Genomic DNA, 24,602 nt, shown 5'->3' with positions numbered 1-24,602 from the left:
AAGGTAATGAGTAGCTCACCTAAATGTAGTAGACATGGGTTTTCTTAAAACATTCATAATCATATATTAGGCCTGCCTAAATGTGATTCACATATCCAACCCACTCATTATGTGTGTCCCACTTGGATGAGGGGTCAGACCAAGTTTCAGCCGCATCCAAAACTCATGTGGGCCCCACCAAGTGCTTTTATATTTTTTAGGATGTCTTCACATGGTTTTAGATGGTATGGCCCACCTAAGTTCCATATATGGATGATTTTGAGATATCTCATAACCTAAAGGGGACACATCAAATGCACGGTGTTGATGTTCGACACACATCATGATGGGGCCCACAAAACTTACTAACATCAATTCTTAGGTTCTCGCGAGGTCAATAAGTTGGGTCACAATTTTGACCAGAATATTTGGCCCATTTTATATGTCTGGTCCATTCACTCTATTTTACTGATCAATACCCTCAATTTGACTAGTTACTCACCCCGATCAGGCTACATATGAGAAAGATATTGGGCATACAAGATTGATCAACAATTTGAGTGAAATTTGATTTAAACATCTGAAGTTATTTACTCTTCAATCTGGACTAATTAGATTGTCCAAAAATGGTTAAAGGTTCAATTAGTGGATGTGCCTAATAATTTATTAAAAAATATATTTTTTTCACAGATAAATTTCAATTTCCATTTAAAAATAACTTTTTTTTCAAAATGTATATTTTTTTACTCTTAATTTTTCTTTGAAAACTTTTAACAAAATATCATTTTTATTATAAAATATTTCAAAAAAAATTTAAATACAAATTCTGAATTTTTATTTTCAAAATCTCAAAAATTTTCTCAAATTTTATTTTTTTTTTTCCCCAAAAATTCCAAAATGCCGATTTTTTTCTTCAAAAGCAACATTTTGTTTTCAACTTTTCAATTTTCTTTTCTAAAATGATATATATTTTTACAAAATCTCAGTATTTTTATAAAGAACTTTTTCTTTTAATTTCAAATTTTGAATATTTTCAATTATTTTTCAAAATCACAAATTATGTCAACTTCTTTATTTTTCGTTTCAAAATGTTTGTTTTTTGTTGAAGTATCGATTTTTTAATATCTTTTTATTTTAAAATTTTCAATTCTTTCTAACTTCCCCATTTTTTAAAGCATTTTTTTTTCGAACTGGTCAATTTTTATCGAACTTCACAATTTTATTTTATTTTTCAAATACAAACTCTCATTTTCTTTTTCAAAATATTTTCATTTTTCAACATTGAAAATTTTCACTTTTTTAAAAATCTTTTTAATTTTCTTTTTCAGGATATTATTTTTTTTCTCAAAATCAATTTTTTTTTTTTCAGAATTATCAACTTTATTCAATATTCTTTTTTTTTTTTTCCCACAAAATAGTTTTTTTTTTAAATTAAATTACGATTTTTATTTTTTACATAATCTAAATTTTTTCTCAAACATTGTTAAAATTTTTAAACTTCTCAATATTCATTTTCATGTGATATTACAAATCATTTAAATATTACTTTTAAATTAAAAAAGGAAAAAATTCCACTCATTTAATATAAAAACAATATATATATATATATATATATATATATATATATATATATATATATATATATATATATATATATATATATATATATATATATATTTGCATTCAATCAATTGTTAAAAAATAATCTTAGATACAAATATGTACAATTAAACCACTGAAATTCCATTAAAAACAATTATTAGAATACAAAAAAACATAATTTTCCACCATATTCTAAAAAATTGAAAAAATTTGCAAAAAATTCCTTTTACGACGGACCATGATCCGTCATTAAAGCCACAAAAGTGCAAGGAGTGAATCAAAGCCATATAAGGCAATCGGTCCATTCAAGGATGCGATAGACAGGGATTGTCGCCAAAACGCCACAAAGGCACAAACGATTCTCAAGATGGTATGTCCACGACAAGGAAATTCCATTTAATGTATTTGAGAGAAAAATGACTAGTTTCAAGGACTTCCACAAACACCATCAAGTAATCATAAATGATAAACTAAATTATATATAATAATATCAAGATATCACATGCACATCTAAAGCATACATTTCAAATTAGATTAGAGGCATTTAATTCACATCGAAACCAATTAATCAATTATCTTGAGGAATCAAAATCAATAAAAGCGATCCACTACATTAAACAATTAATGAGATAAATGAATAAGGAAAAATAGCAAGGCTAATTATCAAGATGTGGAAAAAGCTTGAAGGTAATCCTCACCTTGAATGAATGATCCTCTTGATTTGAAATGTTCTTATGAGGTGGATGTAAAGATCCTAAAATCTAAGCAAGTATAATTTAATCTTCTAATTCCAACTTACATATAGTCTAATAGTTATATAAACCTTATTTTCTACTTACTTGTTTAGACAGGTTGAAGGAAGAAATGTCCTCTAAGGTAAACAGTTGCTAGTTGAACCTGGATGAAATGTTACAAGACACTAGTAAGTCACAACCGAGTCAACTCAGTTGGGGGCTGGACGAATCAACTCATAACCAATTAGGTGTTGGTTTTTATACTTGAACGATGATTGTTCTCAGCCGTTGGAGGGTGGATGAGGTATGATTAACCCTCAGTGTAGCCAATTAAATGCCTCCCTGGATGCACCATTTCCACACACTATCACCGAGTCAACTCAGTCTAGTTACTAATGGTAAAGATAAAAGGATGATGGAGCCCATTAACAACTGTTTCTGGGTTATTTCAACTCAGGGGTTTTGTGTTCTCTCCAGGGCCTATTTGGCTAGTTCCAAACGTGGATTTCTGGAGTTAACTCACTGCTTGATTCGGTTGGGTAGAGTCAACTCGTTAACGAGTTGAGTGAAATGTTACAGTAAAGGGACTGAGGTCGGTTGAGATACCTGAGCAAGGGGGTGTTCTTGACAGCTGGAAGAGGTGGGACGAGTTGCCACTTGTTCAGAGTTCGACCAGGTCACAGAACTCGGTCATGAACTCAGTTCGAGTCGTTGAATCTGCACAGGGATCCAATCGGGTCATCGAACCGAGTGGGTGATTAGAACTTCCATTTGAGATTTAACTGATGGTGTTAATGGAGCAGAGTGCGGACATGAAGAGCTTACCAACTGCCGTGAGCGAGATGAGGGAGAAGCAGAGAGTTGGCTCGGCTGGTGTGGACCGAGTCGGGTATATGCCAGCGGCGCCTGCCTCAAGTTTCTTCTTCTCTGCACCTTCTCCCCTCTACACTCTCCTCTTCTCATGGGAAGATGGGTCGGAATCCAACGCTAACCAGCTAACAACGGCAACCGAGTCGAGTTACAACAGTAGCCAGCCACTCGTTCCAACAGCTGCTCTCTCTCTCTCTCTCTCTCTCTCTCTCTCTCTCTCTCTCTCTTTCTATTCTTTTCTTTTCCTTGAAAAACGAACTAATATCCGGCTATTTATAGCCTTACCATTTATAGACGTTCCTGCGCCTAAACGCTGGGATTAGCGCGGAGTTAGCAGAAGAAGGATTGAGAATCCTTGTATAGAAGTCTTTAGATGCGGTCTGGTGTTTGCATGAGTCCGTCCGATCATTCCTAATGGACTTTTGATGAGGTGGGACGCCCGGTGGATGTCTCGGATTAGTGAAAGGACCCGATCTTAAGAGGACGGTTTTCACGGTCGGTTTAAGGAAGATGACCCATCAGTCATGGTGATTTTGTAACGTCCGGCTAATCCAACGATCAGGGCCATTAGGACGGTTCAGATGACTCTTGGGACGCATGTGGGGTCCACTCTACGATGACAAAGGTTCGAAGAGCGTACATGATTTGCCACTTGGAAACGGTTTGCCCCGATCCTATTATCTCGTCAACTTCTCCTTGATTTCTCGGCTAGCTATGAGATTTTCACGGAGCCCTAAGGCCGACGTTCAGGATCTGTTCGTGGGAAGCTTATAGAGATCAACGTTCGGCTGAGATGACTTGTTTCCATAAGTGGGAAGATTCCTTCCGCTTTCAGCTATGGAAGGAGATATTTCCGGAAATGGTAGGGGTGACGAGGCCTCTGCTGCGTGCGTGGCTGTCGTTTGACGCTTTCCAATGGCTGGACTTGCCAGCGCTCCTGCGGACGTGGATTTCTCCTCCTCGTCAGCGCTCCTCTTTGCAGTTCCTGATCAGTCACTGACCGAGCTCGTGTGGGTGACTGTCGACCGTGGATTTCACCGTGGTTAGGGTCAGTGGGACCATCTGCAGAAGATGGTCAGTTTAGATTTCGATGTGGGATATTATAATGCGTCGATTGCATCAACGGACGGTTGTGGTTCGTTTGAATTCGCAAATGGCGGGAGAAATGGAGAAATCCCTGATTTCTGTGATTTTTATCGAGTCAGACCCGTTTTGACCGTATGCACGGTCTTATGCACTGTGGGTGCACACAATTCGTGTACACGCCTACTTAGAAAGTGGGGTCCAGAGTGATGTTTCGTGAGATCTACTCCGTCCATTCACTTTAGAGGTCCCAATTAAGTTCTCTAACCAAATGTTGGGTAGATAAAGAGATCAGTTGGGCCATACCTCTAAATTTTTAGCTTTAGTTTTGGATTCTTGTCGATTTGCTGGCCGGATCATTCCAAAGTTGGATATTAATTGTTGAGAGACTCCTAATAGGATATCTGACCAGTATTGAGGTGGATCATAGCTTAGGTGGGCCATTGAAACTAGATTTTGTTTTATTCTATTGACTTTTATTAACCTAACGGTCAGATTGATTTCAATCTGAACTCTATTAGTCAAAAGGGCCTTAGGAATTTGTTTGGATGATCAGGACGTTTCATGGCCTATGATGGATGGTTAGATGGCCAATTTTACGGTCAAATAGGTTCAAAATCTTAAATTGAATAACTAATCTAGTACATTTTAGTGAGGATTTCATATATGATCAGAGATCATGGACTATGATGGTGGATTAGATGATCTAGATCATCCCTCAAACATATTTTAATGCTAGTAGTATCCCCAAAGGATCACCAGAATTACCACAAAATCCCATGGTCCCCAATGAATGATTCGATGATCTATCTTAAAGACTAACAGATGGATGGGCTACTTGGTGGATGACAACTGTTCTTGATTGTTAGATTGATACATGATTGAGTTAATAGGCTGATCTTGAGATTTTTAGGTACAATATCTCATGCCTAGATGGCTGGATTTAAATCATGGGTTGACTAGTAAGTGATGATGAAGTTTTATATTTGTGAATTTAAGGGTCAGTCAAGGGCGGATCGTGAGTAATCAACCATGGTGTGGGTTATAGATTAATATGTGTGTTTTAATACATGTTTATGATAGATTTGATTTAAATGGTAACACCTAAGTATTAAAAGGTACGAGGTGTTACACACTCCCTCATCATATGACCTCCACTCCCAAGTTGTCACACCTAACTAATGCAATGCGATGAATGTTCATGTTAGCCAAGTGAATTAATTAAGTCCGTTCATCCAGCAAAATTGGGGAAGTTGGAACATCTCCATATAATGAATGGCCTTATCCAGATTATTAGGCCCAGGGCGGCCGTAGTGGCTCTGTGCTTGCAATCCTTAATCTATATTAAGGTTTACCACCCAAACGACAACTCCTCAATCAATGTAAGGCTAACACTACCCCAACCAATCACTCAAGACTCGGATGACATAGCCCGGGCGCAGAGGGTTAGGCCGCCCATCGACGGGTGGAGGGCGCCCACAATGATGTAAGGGTTGTCACCCAAACATAATTGTGGAACAGTCATGACATCATTACAGTTTGATGTACTGAGCTCATGGCCTTATTGGTTGCTCATCGGTCACTAAGGAGATGCTCGTCACCCCAGCGTAGGCCAACAGTACGGACACAGTGTCCCATACCATCATGCCCGGCTCTTGATACATAAGGATCATATAACTAACAGTTATCAGTAGGTCTCTTTAGGGTATGGGGGTGCTTCAGATTCAAGCAGACGTGAACATACATGGAGGACACACATGGTTTGTCAGCTAGTAAACTAGTTCGGTGGACTCGGTGAACCTCAGCGCAACTGGCATTGGGTGCAAGCATCCTACGTAGTCCAACTATTGTCGGTTGTCCACGTCCAACCTAGGTCAATCGGACTAGTCTGGGGCGACCCACTCAATTATGCCTACCCTCGTAAATTTATAGTTTGTCCACCAACTTAATTAACCAAATAGCTGCAATTAATCAATATACTAATAAATTAATTATTAAAGCTCCAGGAAAGTGTACAAACAACAACTCAGGAAATTTCTACTTTGTTTTAGCATTTTATCGAACATGCAGGCCGTATTACGACTAACACAGCAATTCATGGGCGGTAAGATAAATTGAGTATATAGACAAGTGAGTAGTAAGAAGCATGAGCAATAAATTAGCAAATTCAACATATTCTAGAAACCAATCAAATATAAAGGCTTCCTTATACACAGATAACAATTCATGGAAAGTAAACAAGGCATATGAGGATGCACAAGTTAGCATGCATTCATCTATTAATAACATAAACCATTAATCATGACACAGAGTTCGATAAACGGCAACATAGGGGTAACGGTCTGCACTTAGAAGTACACTACTAAAAAAATGACTAAAGGCTACGGACCATGCTAGCTTTTAGCTACGGATATAAACTGTAGTTATATTGCTATGGCTTAAAACCGTAGCTAAAAAAGCCTAAACCGTAGCTAAAAGCTACCATCTTCACACGTCCATCCAACATGGGATAGCCCTATAAGGGACTCTACGAGGCCCATTAAAATTTGTGTGCTCCATCTAATACGTCTATTCGTTTTGAAAGAGAATGTTAGGGCAGGAGCCCAAAAAGGGAAGTAGATTGAACGCTCAAGTGGACCACACGTTAGGAAACAGTGGAGATTAATACCTATCATTGATTGATGGTGTGGTTCAATTGGACCTTTGATTTGCCTAGATGCCGGGGTCATTTCCTATAAAAAAAATTACAAAATTAATGGACGAAGTGGATATATCAAATGCATCAAGATGGACCCCATGAAGCCCTTGAAAAATCCGTTCATCAAGATCCCGCCAGACGTGTGAACGCGGAAGGGCTACAACGGACAACACAATGGCTACGGCGAAGGGGCTTTTAGCTACGGTTTTAGACCGTAGCAGGGCCATAGCAGGTACAAAATGTGAAAATTGCGCTCTCCTTTTTCTTTTCCCCCTCTTACGAAATGTTTTATTCTTTCCCTCCCCTCCTTATTTCATTCTATCACTCCCCTCCTTGGGGAAAACCCCATTCCCTCTCTCTCTCTCTCTCTTTCTCTCTCTCTTCCAGCCCATTTCAACCATATCTCCTTGTCTCTCTCCCGCATTTTTCTAGGGTTCCATTTTCAAAACCCTGATTGCCCAATTCTAGCTCTCTCGTTTCTCCCACTCCATTCCATATCTAGGGTTTCTTTCAGAAATGGCATTCAACTAACAGTCCATGGAATCACATTGACAGTCGTCCCACCAAAGATGACAGAAAAAGAAGAGCACGACAGCGCTAGTGGCGCTAGTTTCCGCATCCTGCAGCCCAATCGCGACCCTAAATCGAACTGGGCTGTTGATCTCGCCAAGAACCTCGAAGACTATCTTCTCAAGATCTGTTCCAGAGAAATCGAGGCTGAAGTTGAAGGCGGCCACCCCTCTGTGAATTTTGTCGAAGGTCCCGTTCTTATTCGAATTCCCTTTGTTCTCATTGGTTTTTCCATGATTTCTCATTCTGTCAAGGGGGTTCTTTTGAAAATTTTTGTTTTCCTGTTTTGTAGTTGCTCTGCTTATTCAAGGTTCGATTCAGGTGTATAGTCGAAACGTGGAATATCTATATTCTTTGGTTTTGCATGCGTTGGAGTTCATTTCTCAGAAGAGGTTTGAATTCTGACTGTTGTTCTGTTTCCTTTTTTTTTCTTTTCTTTTTCTTTTTTTTTAAAAAAAATTTCATATTCGATTAGGTGCAAATGTATAAAAGCATTCCAAACATTTATTTGAATAATTCCCTGGTTGAATTGTTTTGAATATTGATTTTGGGAAGGAAAGGGGACCGGTTAATGCACTCTCCATTTTTCTGTGTTGCCCCAAAAATAGTGGAATGGTGTGTGATGCAACCGCACCTCACCCAGACACCCATGTTTCATATGTATGCACAAGAAAATGACCAAATGGGGTCCACTTAATCACATGTGGCAAGAATTCCTATCTAAGTAGTTTTTATATGCATGATTTTATTTTAGAAACTCTATTATGAATATTTCCTTATTTGATTACTACAGTATCTTAGAAAGTCCAGCTGTATTAGAAGGCTTTATTTGTTGCCCCTGGAAAGTGTAGTTTTGTGAAGCGAAAAGGAAACTGTGTAGTCACCTCCATAAATATGGCTCGTAGCAACACACACTAATTAGAATGAAGTTTTTGTAGCTTTCTTTTTTCATGGTAGGAGTATTAGAGATGGGATAATTCTATTGACTCTAGTACAAGGCTGAAGGTTTGCTCCTTGCTGGTGTTGTGCTCAGTCTCTTTGGTTCTTCAAGTTTCTTCTTACATATGAATTTTACTGTTTGTTATCGTTGTCTTACTATCTTCCCTTCATGAATTGTATGGTACTCTGCTTGAGTTTGATAAATCTGCTCATGCACGCGCATATTTCAATCCAACCGTTTAAATTTCTAGTCCTACTGTAGATATAGCCAAGACTAAATATCACCTATAGATGTTATCAGGTCCCATGCAATACATGCTAACAGTGGTGAACTTTGACTATTCCAGACAATTGGAAATTCACATTGCAAACAATCCAGGCTTCAATAAGTGAAAGTCTTCTAATTCAATTAATAGGTGATGGTGAACAATACGATACCCAATACATTGATTTTAAACCTCACTTGCAACATTGGTGCAGCTCAAAGCCTCATGCAAGAAAAATACAGGATCTGAATCAAAAAGTTGCAGAAAATAAACCAAATTCTGTTTATAACTGCCTTCTAACTTTTCTTATTCAAAACAACAACTAAACTCTCCTCAACAAACTCTAATATGCTTCTAAAGAGAGGAAATGTTGATTTACAACTAACCGGTAAAGAGGATGAATCAAGAAGTATCAACTATAGGGCAACAAAATCTGATTCACCCAATAAAAAATAAAAAAATAAAAAGCCATAGGGGTAGAGAAACTAACAATTAACAAATACCCCAGATTCTTCAAGTCCACTGGCATACCCATATTGCATATGACATGATGGATATGACTATGAGTATGATACAACCTGTTTAATTTCTTCTATTTATTTGTTTTACCCTCTATTTTTATTTGTTTTTATTTTTTAATGCCCGTTTGGCTGCACCAATATTGTATGTGTTTGGGAGGCTTGAAATCGCAGTCTGGTGGAATTGATTTCATCCAGAAATTTCTATCGCATTCACATCAACAAGTGGATTTGTGATTTTGCTTCCCTTTGACGGAAAATAAATAGTCCTCTTTATTGCCGAATCTGCTTTCCTTGCATTTCCAAACATGATGCCTTTTTAATGCAAGGTATCCCCTTCCGTCCAATTTCCCATAGATGGATTTTATGAAAAATTCCCCAAAGACAACCATTTCTATATCATTTTGTCCTGTCTTGAGAGATCTAAACCTCAACAAAGTAATGAGCTCCTTCTCATAACCTATCATGTTTCTTTTGAAATAGGAGTCCAACAATTTGGTTACTGACTGTCTCATAGTTGTTAATCTTTCTGAACTGATAAGTTGTAAAGGCTGCTGAACAATCTACCTATCCTCCCAAAACTGTTGGGAGGTTGTCTATGGTAAATCACACACCTAATGTAATTTAATATAATGGAAAGCATGGGAGTCCATGATGTTATGAACATTTTATTCGCAATGAGCATGGCTACATCCATGTTGGTGAGTTTGAAAAGATTTTTTTCTTAGAGATGGGTTTGGTGGTAATTTTGTAAATATTGCAGCATTTGATTTGTTGCTTTCTCATTTTTATTCATTTTCTAGATGGGATTAATTTTAGTTTTATATGCATTTGGTCTAAAAATGTTGGATTTTTTGTTTTTTGTTTAGGTCACCATATTAATTCAATGCAAATGTGTTGCCTTATATATATATATATATATATATATATATATAGATATAGATAAGTCTCATCCTTTTTTTTTTGTTTAAATAAACAAATAACATAAAGTGCTGCTTCTTAACTTTTCTCATCATTTTCTTCTTTATTCAACTTTGTTTATTACTCTCTTATTTGAATTTGATGTGGATATTTTTTTAGTAACTTTTGCTATTCTTTATTGCTGTTTGATTAGAGTAGTTTGTAATTGTACCTATTAGATCTTGGGGCCGCCAAAGTTTTGGATCAAGCTGATATTTGTGTTTTCCCTTCATCCTGGTTTGTGTGACCTTATGAACAGATTGGATGGCTAAAAAAACATCATGGTGGTAGTCAGAAGTTAATTTCTGAAGTAACTGAAGTTTGGAGCTCATCTCTTTGTACCAATGGTAGGGAAGTTAATTTCAGTTTCCATTATTTCCACTCTATTGAACTTTAGTTGTTAAAATTTCAAAAATTGTGGTTTTAAATTTAATTAGGGTGTTGGAAGGAAAAGACAATCAGCAATAAAACTGCATCTAAAGAAGTCTACCTCCCATGAAGAAAGAGAACAATGGTTCATTTCTTGTTCTTTAGACCATGATTCATTTTTGCATCATTTTGCAAATGCTATGATTTCAAATCCTATTTTTTGAATCAAAAATTAAGAAACAAAATCTTCTTAATTAGTTGAAAATTTGCCCATGTATGGAAGCATTCACAGTTAGAAAGCAATTCCTTAAAGTGTATAGAGTAGACCTTTCATTGTTTCAAGTTGACTAGAAAAACACTGCTTTATATCAAGCTTGCAGTCATGCCAAGTACCATGAGGATTAGCAACAGCAGGTGCCAAAATGTTCTTTATCTAGAAATTCTGCTTTATCTCAAGCTTGCAGTCATGCTAAGTGCCATGAGGATCAGCAACACCAGGTGCCAAAATGTTCTTTATCTAGAAATTCTGTTTTATATCAAGCTTGCAGTCATGCCAAGCGCCATGAGGATCAGCAATACCAGGTGCCAAAATGTTCTTTATCTAGAAATTATGTTTTAGATCAAGCTTGCAGTCATGCCAAGTGCCATGAGGATCAGCAACAGCAGGTGCCAAAATGTTACTGATTATACATATGCTTGTTGGGCTCCTTTTGGTTGATCAATTAGAAAATTAGAAAAGAACTTTACTATAAAAAAAGAGCTTTACTGATATTTGGTGAAGAAGAAAAAGCGATTCCAAGTTGGGCATATTGTCCCAAATCATCAAAGTGTTACTATATTACACATTGCACGATACGTGGAATATCCCAAATCACAAGTCAGGTACACTCACTTCCCAAGTTCTTTGGCCACTTCTCAAACTTTGTGTTATCATCATCATCATCATCTAAGCCTTATCCCAATTATTTGGGGTCAGCTAGATGAAATTGGACTGTTGAAAATTTCTCATCATGTTCATTTGTACTACAATCATCAGGTGGCTATGGTTGTCTTATTAGATGTGACTTTCACTCCATGGCCCGTTCATGCTTAGACCCTCTGGATGAACGGACCGTATCTCCTCCATGGCTTCTTGTCTGCCAAATTTAAGATTGAAATGTGAGAAGATGACAACTCCCCCCTCCTGCTAGCTTTCACATGCACTTCACATGGTACATGTGTGGAACATCCTATTAGGTGGGCTCCACTGATGTTGGCCTGGTACAAAACGAGGCGGGTTCTCTTTGGGTGGGTAAATAAAATTCCTCTGCTCGCCTTCCAATTCTCTGCCAAATGAGTGCAGCAAAATCTTCTCTCTAATGCACTAACCCTGTTTGCTTATCTTTGTATTTTCACTTATCAGGTGCCCAGCATGTGTACATTGAATTTGGACCATTGGCATGTTTTTTTTTCCCTTCAACCATCTTCTGTTGTTAAGGTGGCCTACCTAATGAGTGGATTCCATCTGAATTTTGCTCCAGGTCAACTGTATAGTGGGGCTCACCTTTTGCATGGCTCAAATGTCCTACACTTGCTGTCTAAAGCTGCATGTGAGGCTAGAAAACCTCCACTATAGATCCCATTTTCTAGAGTTGTGGGTGGGGCGCACTTGATGCACGGGCTGAATGAAATACACAACCTTGGTGGGCCTGTGCTGAATCATGGGCTTATCAATGTTTGGTGTCCCTCCTCACTCTTCCCTGTGGTGTTGCCCACCTGATGATAGTATTGGCCTGAAAATTTTTCTCACTTGGCACATGTGATGCCTAGCTTAGATGTTCTAACATCACCATATAGGACCACTTTCAATGATTACTGCCACAGCTGGTATTTTTATTTACCTGCTACAATATGCTTGTTCCTTTTGGGTTTTATGAAGGTTTGTTGGTAAATGTATATGGGATTTCTTGTGCTTTTTTTTTTTTGTTTTATTTTTCTTTTTTAGTTTTATTTATTGCACAATTTTGCATCTTCCTTAGATATTAGTTTAATGTCGATTCTAATATCACCAAAATTCATCTCTAATCTTGAGATCCACATTTCTGTGATCTTTATCTAGTTTGAATTTTCTAAAATGGTTGTGGGAAGTTAAGCTGCGTTGCAATCATCTAAGTTTCTACATCTTTTATATCCTGTCTTCTTTTTTTTTTAAAGATGATTATTCATCGACCTCTATAGAAGAACAATGAATTTTTCATTTTGTAGCATAACGAGCATAGCATCAAGTGCTTTTTATGTCTAGAAGAAATTTTGCTACAATTTGCTCCCAAGGCTTTCTCTATACAACTTATGCTATTTGCTATGCAACTCCTTCTCCAAGAATGGCCAAATGTACTTTCGCTCTTGGCAGGTCTAATTGTCATCAAGACACTTATAATAACTGTGATAGGTCCCTGTGTTGGATTAACATTTCAAGAAAGTGTACGAATTGGACTACTTCTATCATAAGGAGGTGGGTTTGGTTTTGTAGTATTTTTACTAGCAAACAGGTTAGTCACTATATATCTCCATGACAATGTACCTAATTATTGATCATTTCCAAATATGGTGTGTCATGATTCTCTTTTGTGAGCAGGCTTGGAGTACTGCCACTTGAGCTGAACAAGCTGCTTATAATCATTGTTGTGTTGTCAATGGTATTGACCCCATTCCTCAATGAAGTAGGAAGGAAAGCTGCTGAGATCATTGATGAGAAGTTTAAGGGGAAGGACGTATGTATCTAAACTCTATAGCTATGTCTATTTTTGCAAATTTAGTTGGTATTACTATACCTATATTAGTTGGTATTTAGAATTGCTGAATGTTTATTTTGTCTTTGGCTGTTGCAGATTTTACTTGTTCAAAAATGAGAAGATCAGTGTATACTCCCAAGTATTGTCTTTCTTTTTTATGTCATCGCGTTGTTGTCTTTCTCTATAATTTAGTTCTTCAATTTTGGGGCATAGCTTTTTCATATGATTACGTTGTTTGTATGATGAAATTTATTTCAAGCCATGTGCAGTAAGCTTTTAGCTCAAAGCTAAGCTGAGAATAGGGTGTTAGTTGATGATAAATTGATAACCAGTAGAGGCACATCCATGGAGTTCTCCTTTACGATTGTTGAGAAGCTATTTGGCTGCGAGAAAGCGTTGGATCTTGTTGTCAATGAAAACTTTAAATAGATATATAACTATTATATTGGTATTGTACAATTTTGTGAATGGATTAAAATAAATGATTGTATTTGATTGAATGAATGATTGTATTTGATTGAATGAATGAATGATTTAGCCGTGAAGCTTGATTAAAATGAATGATTATATTTGAATGAATGAATGAATGATCTATCAGGGCATGTACAATGGAAAGAGATGCCATTATTATATTTTATTTAAATAAAAATAGGCATTCGCTACGGCTATTAACCGTAGCTCTTTATGTGGAAACCGTAGCTGTTTCTAATTTTATCCTATTGCTACGGTTCTCATTCTACTTTTAGCTACAGATATAATCTGTAGCTATATATACTTTAAGCTACGAAAAGTATTGCTACGGATTTAATCCGTACCTATTATCTCTATAGCTATGGATTAAATCCGTAGCCATAGTTGTAAGACCTACGGCTATAGCACCAATGGCTACGGTCGTGCTACGGACTTTAACCGTAACTATAGCCCTTTAGCTACAGCTTTTATCTGTAGCCTTTGCCCCTTTTTCTAGTAGTGGTAGTTCATCGAATTTCCAGTGCTGCTCCTAGGATTTGGGTCCATAAATCGACTTATCTATGCCTTGCACCAGCGTATTAGCTCGTAAGGGTACATGCAATCGGCCTTCAAGGCTCAAATTTTAAAAAATAGCTTGTTAGTTACCTTTGATTGTCGTCGGGGCAATTCCGGCAGTGCGGCGTGGTCGCGGCTACCCCATGAGCTAGCGGGGATGGGATGAATGCTCCAATCTACCCCCTTCTACACTTCTCCCATTCTACTCCTCTCACTCCCCTCTTTTTATAAGTGAAAATTCATATGGGAGTGAGAGAGAAATTTCTGGGCTTTTATAGTTTCAGATTTTGTGTCCAAATGGCCCTCGGGGCCTCTTTTCCATTATACTTGCCCATAGTGGGCTGATTTTGGCCCACAGGGCCCCTTGGGGGCCCACTAGCTCATCCGTGCCAAGGGGCAGATGCCCCATCATAGGATCTGTGATTGATCGAAATCGGGTGGAGATCGGATGCTTCAATCAACCGCGGGGACCTCATTTGCAATGAACGTTTGTCGATGATTGATCAGAAGCACGGCTATATAGAAATGAGCGGAGAAATATTCTTAACTTGTACCTCAAGTTTGGTTGTAATATAAAGGTCAAAAGGTCGCAACTTTGCGAAACTGTGAGGGGTCTATTTCACTTAAGTTTTCAGATTTCAGTGTGGGGGATTCGGGCATTTCAAGTACTTGGCCTCTGGCCCAAGTTGAGTAGTTTTGGGCATTTTATTGGTTCGCTACCCATAATGAACATCAAGGCCAATGAGGCAAGCGTCTTTCTATAGCCTCGGGTTTAGTGGCCCACTAATGAGTAATCTAAAACTTATTCGGATAATCAAGGCATTTTTTGAATGAATTAAGTAGGAAAACTTCTTATGCGCAGTTGTTAGGGTCTGAATTAATTAAGTGCATAGTGTGGCTTATTCCAAATTAGCGAAAATGGTGATTCAATCATGATCATTCTAGACCATTGGTTCTTAGGTTAAAAAGTAACTGCGTTGATTTAGTTTATTAATTAAGATCCAACCCACAGTTGTATTGGCTTTAGGTAGGTTTTTATTTGGTTATGGTTATCTCGATTAGTCAGTGATAGGTTGGCTAGATTTGGGCCCCAGGTGAATAAATCACGAGGCTAAACTCGATGTTTAAGTAATTGGTCGGATTCGTTAGCTTTCTATAGTTGATTAATCTTATTTATGCAGTTCTTTATTGGTACTACCCATCTATAGGATCATTCCGAGCATCAAAGGTCAGTAAGTAATGACATAAGCTAGTTTTATATATATATATATATATATATATATATATATATATATATATATATATATATATATATAAAGGATTTTGGCAATCCAAAATAGCGAAAATTCAGGACGTTACATAACCCCAGCTCGAACTTGGATCGGCTCGGCTCGGTCCTCGAGCCTGTTTGGCCAGCTCAGCTCGGGCTAGTTCGTGCCAAGTTCGAGCATATGTGGCATTTTATCAAACACCTGTAATATATCTTAAATTTCTCATAGAATGCAAAACAGTAGTGACATTTTATAGGTATTTCATCAAACACCCGGCATGCAGCATCAAAATCAAATAAAATTAAATACCCAGCGTGCAACATCAAAATCAAACACCCAGCAAGCAGCATCAAAATCAAACACCTGATGTATGCATTCTTTCCTTGCCAACACTTTGTTGAGTCATTTCATCGAACACTCAGCGAGAAACATCCATATCAAAATAACCAAGTCACTGATCTGATTTGATCTGAGTCTGTTTGAGTTGAGGTTCAATCCGAGTCGAACCGAGCTCGGGCAAGCTCGAACTCTAAAAACCAACTTGACTCGGTCCGAATCCAACTTCGAGCCAAGGCAAGTCGAGCTTTTACGAGTCGAATCGAGCAAGCTGACTCGTGTACAGCTCTAGCTGCGTTACCTGCAGTCTACACTCCCTCACAGGGAAATCGGATTTATTGGGTAACTTACTAGGGTATAGCTCTCTGGGGCTCACCATGAGTTACGTGCCTTATCCACCACGTCCATCCATTTTAAAAGTTTATTTTAGGGCACGAGCCCAAAATAGAAGCATATCCAAAGATTAAGTTTCCACCGGTGAAAGTGTGAATTGAACACCCACCAAAGGTTTTAGATCAAGTTTTCCTTTCATCCATGCCTGTGCGAACTTATAAATAGGTTGGACGACAAATCAACATTACTGTGGGGCCTAAGAAGGTATCGACGGTGGATATCATTATCCCCACTGTTTCCTGTGGTGGGGTCCACTTGAACTTTTTATATGCTTCAATTTTTTTTTCCTTAACCGCTAAAATGAGCTGAAAAAACAGCTGAATGGCGTGGATAAGCCAAGTGGGCCCCACCTAGCTTCCCAGCAGAAACGGAAGTGAAGAATATAAAATAAATAATAAAAAATTTGAACCCGACGTGAATCGAACACGCAACCTTCTGATCTGGAGTCAGACGCGCTACCATTGTGCCACGGATCCATTGGTTAGAATTTTCAAACTTTATTATATAGATAGTTAAAGTATTGGGATTTCTAACATGAAAACAATGATCTTTGCATTAAATGAGCGAAAATCACAGTTGGAGCAGAATTTTCTATCCACTGACGAAAAACCCTTTTCGTTTCCATTCCAGCCAACATTACAAATTTTGGGGTCTACCTCACAGTGATATAGGTAGAGTTGTACACGAGTTAGAATCGAGTTGGGCTTGGCACAACTTGACTCGGCTTGGTCCTCAAGCCTGATTGGCCAGTTTGAGCTGAGTTCGAGCCTCTGCGACATTTTCTCAACCAAATGAAATGTACCTCCAATTTCTCATATTATGCAGAATAGCAGCAGCAGCAGTTTGCATGCATTTCGTCAAACACTCGCTAGGCACATCAAAATCAAAATACAATGGTAGTTTTATCATGTAAACTTTTTTTGTAGTGATTTATTTCGCATCATACCTTCCTCGCCACCAGTCAATCTTGCAGAGAATGTATGCACCCGAAACACCACTTCATTGAGTCATTTCATCAGACACTTGGTGAGCAACGTCAATATCAAGATAACCAAGTCACCAAACTGATTCGATCCGAGTTTGATTCGAGTTGAGGTTCGATCCAAGTTGATTCAAGTTCGGACAAGCTCGAACTCGGCTCGAAATTTTTTCGAGCTCCAAAAATCAGCTCGACTCGGCTCGAACTCAGTTTTGAACCGAGTTGAATTGAGCTTTTTCGAGTCGAGTCAAGCGAGTTAACCAAGCTATCTCAGTTCATATTCAGCTCTAGATATAGGCCATCCAGCTGGTGAGAAAATCTCATCCATCCGTACTAGCTAATTTTTCCCATAAGTGGCCAACCTAATGGATGGTTTACACCACGCATTCAGCTTGAAAGAAAACCAAAACCTGCGAATTAGGATGGATCCACCGGAAAAAGCTTGGCCCCATTTGACCTAAGAAAATTACTTAAATACTCTGGCAGAGTGTGATGGATGATATGCATGTAATTAGATAGTACTCAGAAATTGCTTACTTGCATGCAAATAATTCCAAATAAATCGTCTAAACTATGAGCACCAGTTTAGATGTACCAGGAACAAAAATGTTACTCTTATATATTTGTTTATCTTCGATTGCTGAATGTTTGTTGGACAGCAATGAGCGAAAAATATTCAATGGTCATATTTCAAAGAAGAGGTTAGGATTTTTCAACCGTGATTTTTATGATGTAAGTTACGGCATTAGTTTTCACAATTTAGACGGTTTAATTCTGATTATTATAAACCACACTTGTACCATTTTTTTCTGATGCCATCTTCCTTTCTATAGAAGATAAAGTACGTATTACTGTAAAAAGATTTTCATGTACTTATAAATTACTTATTATACAAAATATTACAGTAGGAAGATTCTTTTGAATGGAGATTTTCCTTTCAAATATTAAAGTAGGAAGATCCTTTTGAATGGGGTCGTTTGGAACCATGGAAAAAACGATGGTATTTGGTGGGAAACGCAAAAGTAAATGGGTTTAAAAGCATGTACAGTGATTCCATTTACTACAGCTTCACGGGATTTGAATGTTGTTGCTGTCTCAATTTTTTCAGCAATAGTGGGTCTGTTGATGCCATCGACAAATCATTCGATATGATCAAGGGTTGTTCGATGCCATCAAATAGCTGCTCGATGCTATCAAGAAAATTTAAAAATTACATGTTGGTTGCTGGACACTGTTGGTGCCTTGCTCGATGCCATCGAAGTCCCATCAGAAATATCCATATTTTGTCACTAGAACAATTTAGTAGTTTGTTCGATGACATCAAAGGCTATTCGATGCCATCGAAGTATCATCGAATGTGCCATAGAAATATTGCATAGAGTTACTTAGAGTTGCATTTTTGTGGGATTTGTTTCCTATTTCAATTGTGATTCTCATAGACGCTATAAATATGGGTTTAATCAAGAATATGGGATATCTCAGAGCTTTCTAATTCGTTCCTAGGGTTTCAAGGGTATAGTTTGGGTTGATTCGAGGCTTGTTTGAATCGGGTAATATCTATCTCTTGTAATTTTCTGCTTTCATAGTGCATATATGTCGCTTTGTGCTATGATTTTTTCCCATAAGGGTTTTTTTCCACTATAAATTCAGAGTCTTTGTGATTGGGCTTGATTGTGTGATTATCTCTGTTTGATTCATCTCTGTGTGCTTCTGTGATTCCTCAACAAGTGGCATCAGAGAATAACGTTGGGACGCAGTTTGAATATGAAAGTAGAGTATCAATGGTTTCTAATCCTAAGTTCGATGTTGAGAAATATTCTGAGAAAAATAACTTTGAACTATAGAAGGTCAAAATGACCGGTCTCCTAGTTCAGTAAGGATTGGATGATGCAATCATTGAGAAATGAACAAATTTTATGATAGATAAAGAACGGAACAAGATGGATAAGAAAGTGAGAACATCTATCCAATTGTGTCTAATGGATGAAGTCCTCTATAATGTCATGATAGAGAAAACTACAGTAAGTACATGAGCGAAATTAGAAGACATCTATGTGAACAAAACTCTTGAAAATTGCCTAGACTTTAAGCTTCAGTTGTTCAATCTGAAGATAACAGAGGGAGGTGATATTGAGACTTACATTAGTAACTTTAACAAGATGATTTACAAATTGTTAGATGTGGAGGAAACAATGAAGGATGAACATTAGGCATGTATCCTGTTGAATTCTCTCGACTTCAAATGAGTAATTCAAGAACTCTTTGTGCACCGGTAGATCGACCCTTAGCATCGATACCGTTAGCTCAACCCTTCAAGGAAAGGTGATGAGAAAGAAAAGCGGTGACATGAGTGCCTCTACCGATGCATTAGTTAAGAGGGCGCAAAATTCTGAGCGGGATAGTGGATCTTCTCGATTGAGATCTAAATCCCAGGGCAAGAGCAAGGGAAAGTTAAAGTGTTGGAACTATGGGATATCTGGGCAAATAAAGAAGAATTGTAAGAATCATAAGGTAAGAAAAGATAACTTAAGGGCTTCTTTTAGGGATGTCAACACTGTCGAGTCTGATGAAGGTACAAGTGGAAGTGATGTGTTGTCAGTATCCATGGTCAGACACTTATGCGATGATCATAAGGATGAGTGGATATTAGATATTGGGGCATCATATCACATGACTCCTCATCAGAGTTGGTTCACCACTTAGAGAGAGTGCGATGGTCGCTAGGTCATTATGAGTAATGATAATGCCTGTAATGTGGTGCGTATTTGTAATACCCTGTACTTTGAGTACTTGGGTGTTACCATTAAACCGTAGGAAGTATTTAGGCGTGTGTGAATATCATCATTAGATAATTCACAAGGAGACCACCTTTGTGAACCACGAACAACTCTAGAAAATTTCATTAGTTACAACTTTCATCGAGTCCGGTCTAAGATCACTCGACTCCATTGAAACTCAAGACAAATCCTACTCACCAACAACTTTATAAAATAAAAAAAATATAAAACAAACCAGTAGTCCGATATCTATAGTTTATATCGCTGTCTGTTGTCAAATTTGTGGTGTCAAAATCACTTTTATGTTATATATAACTTGCATAAGTGAAGCTCTCTTAAGGATCAACATTCTTAATCAAGCTAAGCTCACAACAAGCAAAGCACAAGTACAAGGATCAATCTTGAATGCAAGAACTGCTCACAAGACAAGACTCAAGCTGTACTTCAAGAAGAGTTCAAGGCAGTTTGTAAAGAACTCAAGACACTTTCAAGATTGAGCTACATAAAGATTTCAAGTTTGATCTACATCAAGACTTCAAGGCTCATTCTTCAAGGTCACTTGTTCCTAATGTTTCAATGTCCATACTTCATAGTTGAGGTTTGACTGACCATAGGTTGACCTTAGAAGTAGGTCATTTCGGATACATAAGTCGAATGTTATTTTACATGTGATTGGTCTGTTCTTCAACTAGTCCTAGGCCTTCTTCGACTAGTCCTAGACTTGCTTCGACCAGTCTAAGAAATTCCTCGATCAGTCGTGAGTTTGTTACAAATTCCGGATAAAATTTGTTAGGCTTCGACTAGTCCAGGAATTTGTTCGACCAGTCGTAGGAACAGTGTCGACTACATCTTCGACCAGTCGAACATCTTCGACTCGAATTCCAGCAATGGTTTATAGTTTCTTCGACCAGTCGAAGGAGACCTACGACCAGTCGTAGGTGACCTACGACCAGTCGTAGGAGACCTTCGACCAGTCGTAGAACGGTCAAAGCATATCCCGCCGGATTTTTTAAATATCTGTTATTGCTTCGACTAGTCGAAGAGCACTCTAGACCAGTCGAAAATACGATCTTCTCACTTATAAATAGTGCACGAATCTCAGAAGAAATCATCGAATTAATTAATCTATTCAAGCCAATCTTCGTCGAACTTCTGAGAGATAATTCTGTGCTCCATCTAAGCTAAGTGTGCTTATTTAATATTCTCTTTCCTTAGCTTTATTTTAATTGATTTTGTTTCTGCTATTCCAATCTGATTTGATAAGAGGAATTATTATTCCCTTTCTTTGGAATCAAAATCAATTAAGGCAAGCCCTATTCGGTTTAATTTAAAATCTATTAGAATTAGAACCATTGTAATTGAGTACTGGACATTGAACTTGGACATTCAATCATCTACTCGATTTGGTTCTACCGGCTGCTATAACGAAGGAGATAATCGTATTTTACATATTGTAAATTCCTTTCTGTTTTGGTTTCTTTCAAGATTTGCCAGAAAAATCTTGTTGTATTGGTTTTTTGAGGAGAGCCAGGAAAACTCAGAAGTGGGGTTTTTTAATTGTGTAAGCCCACAGATAAAGACACAATTGTAAAGGTTTTGGGTGAACCTGGGAAAACCTATTTTGTTAGTGAACGCTAATATCCCCTGTGTGAGGATATTAGGAGTGGAGTAGCATTTTGTGTGGCTGTTGTTTAACAGTTGGTGAACACACAGGCGAACCACTATAAACCCTTGTGTTGTGGTTGATTGATTTATTCTTCTAATCTTTAATTATTCTTTTGTGGGATGTATGTATGGTGGTGAATGTTGTAATCATTTAATTCAAGCATTGTGAGAATTTTGTAATAGTTTAGAATTTATTTTCTGCTATTCCTTTATTAGCTTGATTTTCAATTTCATTTGAAAGTTGTTCCAGCAAGGTTGCCCTGCCATTTTTATGGTGTATGGCTGTCCCTAGAACAATACATTTTTGATTACAATTTATTTCAATTCAGTTTGTATTTATTTTTGTATTCCTCTTCGGTTTGAGATTTGATACAAAGATCTTTCTAGAAATAAGGTTGTCCTACCATAAACTCTGGTTTTTGGTGTAAGGTTGTCCTTAGAACAACATTTGTATCAACCTCTCAAGATCTGAATTTTGAGGCTGTTTTACTTTCCTGCATTGTGATTTACTTTGGCTATCATATTCATTTTAATTCCGCTGTTATAAGTTTTTTTTTTGGCATTGTCCTATTCACCCCCCCTCTAGGACATATAGCTTGGCCTTTTCAAGTGGTATCAGAGCCTAATAGCTCTTTTTATTCTTGGATTTAATTCCTAAGCTAACGATTTAAGCTATTTAAGATGTCAAATTTTGATAGCCTTTCAGTCACAAGGCCTCCACCCTTTGATGGCTCCAACTATGCCTATTGGAAAGCCAGAATGAGGATCTTCCTCAAATCAATGGATGAAAATGTGTGGCAAGCCACAGTGACTGAATGGAATCCTCCTATCATGGAAGTTACTGGGGTTGATGGTTCAAAATCAATGAAAGTCACACCATATTACCAATGGACCACTCTTCAGAAAAGTGAGAGTAGTGTAAATGCTAAAGCACTAAATGCAATTACTTGCGCACTATCACCGGATGAGTTCAAAAGAATCATTTCCTGTGATACTGCAAAGCAAGCTTGGGATATATTAGAAATGACACACGAGGGTACTACAATTGTCAAAAAATCTAAAGTCCAACTCCTCACAACTAGATTTGAAGAAATTCACATGGAGGAAAATGAAATGTTTATGGACTTTTACACTAGATTGAATGACATTGTAAACTCAATGTGGGGTCTTGGCGATAAAATCCCAGAAAGTAAAGTGTGTGCAAAAATATTACGCTCACTTCCTGAACGGTTCAATTCTAAAGTAACCGCGATCCAGGAACTTCGTGATACGGATAATATGAGGGTAGAAGAACTAGTTGGTTCACTATAAACCTACGAGTTAAACTTTAAAGCTCCTAAAGGTAAATCTATCGCACTAAAATCTTCTAAATGTAATTCAAAAGAAAATTTCAGAAGATGATATGGCTCTTTTAGCTAAGAAATTTTACAAGATTTTCAAAAGCAAGAAAAGGGTTGATTTTCAAAAATCAAATGATAAAAAGAAGTTTAGACTCAAATCTCAAAATTTTTTAAAAGATAGTCAATGTTACAACTATCAAGAATATGGGCACTTAGTAAATAGATGTCCTAAAAGGGACAAACCCAAGAAGAAGGGTATGTTGGCTACGTGGGATGAATCATCTGATTCTGAAGGTTCTTCTGAATCAGAAGATTCTAAAACCGAGTCGGGCAATGAGGTTAAAGCTCTTATGACTCTAGCCAAATTCACATTTTCGGATAATGACTCTACAAGTGAAGAAAATCAATAGTGAATGTGAAAATGAAGATGATCTTCAAGACGCTTACAATGCCCTATATAAGGAAAGTTGTAAAATTGTTATCAAACTTAAACTTAAAAAATAAAAGTTTTCTAAACTCAAAAATTTTATTTAATCACTTGTCTTAGAAAAATCACAAATTTCAGATTGTTTTGAAAAATCAAAATGTGATTTGGAATTCAAAAACTCCCTAATTATTGATTTAAAATCTGAAATTGAGAAACTTAAAAACTGAAGTATCTTCTCTTCTGAGTTTAAAGGACACATGGAAATATGCCCAAGGTGATCCAAAGTTAGAGAAACTTTTATCAGGATCAAGAAAATGTGGCGATCGATCCGGGTTGGGCTATAATAAAAATCTACCTCCTAAATAAAAGTATACTCCTCCTATGTTTGTTAAAGGAGAGTCCTCAAACTCAAAAGGGAAAAGTACTTATCAAGATTTTTCTAAAAATTCAAAAACTTTTCAAAAACCTAGAAACAGCCATGTCAACTTTAATCAGAAATGAAATCCACTAGCTGAAAAGATAGTTGATTTACTCAAGGAGATCTTAAAATCTAACTCTATAGGTCATTCCTACAAGTATACACAAAAGAAGACCAACTACGTTCCTAAACCCAAAACAATTATGAAATGGGTTCCTAAAGTTACCTGCTTGGTTGCTCACACTGCTTTCAAAGTAATAAGTCATTCAAAGTGGTACCTAGACAGTGGATGCTCCAGGCATATGACAGGTGACAAAGCTTTATGCACGGATCTAAAAGATATGACTGATGGTTCAGTCACATTTGGTGATGGTAGCAATTGCAAAATTATAGGCCTAGGTACGATTCAACTTTTTAATCTTCCTGTGTTTAAAAATGTTTTATACGTTGAGGGCTTAAAACATAACTTGCTTAGTATATCACAAATATGTGATAATAACCATAATGTTCGGTTTTCTAATCAAAGCTGTGAGATTCTAAACAATAAGGGTTCTGTAGTATTAACTGGACGTAAAACGTCTGAAAATTGCTATATTATTAGTGAATCTAGC

The 24,602-nt window shown here is 37.3% G+C and overlaps 1 protein-coding gene and 1 non-coding gene across 2 annotated transcripts; one reads left to right on the top strand and one right to left on the bottom strand.

Moving 5' to 3' along the window:
- Positions 1 to 7,320: 7,320 nt before the first annotated feature.
- On the top strand, positions 7,321 to 10,725 carry LOC131244566 (condensin-2 complex subunit H2-like). Its single transcript, XM_058244092.1, has 3 exons — positions 7,321 to 7,725; positions 7,829 to 7,928; positions 10,479 to 10,725. The coding sequence occupies exons 1-3, from the start codon at positions 7,536 to 7,538 to the stop codon at positions 10,489 to 10,491; spliced, it is 303 nt and encodes a 100-aa protein (XP_058100075.1). The 5' UTR covers positions 7,321 to 7,535; the 3' UTR covers positions 10,492 to 10,725.
- Positions 10,726 to 16,789: 6,064 nt separating this feature from the next.
- Positions 16,790 to 16,861, bottom strand: TRNAW-CCA (transfer RNA tryptophan (anticodon CCA)). Its single transcript has one exon. It is a non-coding gene; the product is annotated as a tRNA-Trp (tRNA).
- Positions 16,862 to 24,602: the final 7,741 nt, after the last annotated feature.

The sequence above is a fragment of the Magnolia sinica genome, chromosome 4, assembly GCF_029962835.1.
Source record: "Magnolia sinica isolate HGM2019 chromosome 4, MsV1, whole genome shotgun sequence".
NCBI classification, from domain to species: domain Eukaryota; kingdom Viridiplantae; phylum Streptophyta; class Magnoliopsida; order Magnoliales; family Magnoliaceae; genus Magnolia; species Magnolia sinica.
The sequence above is the reverse complement of the archived record's forward strand: the minus strand, read 5'-3'. Positions and strand labels throughout refer to the sequence as shown.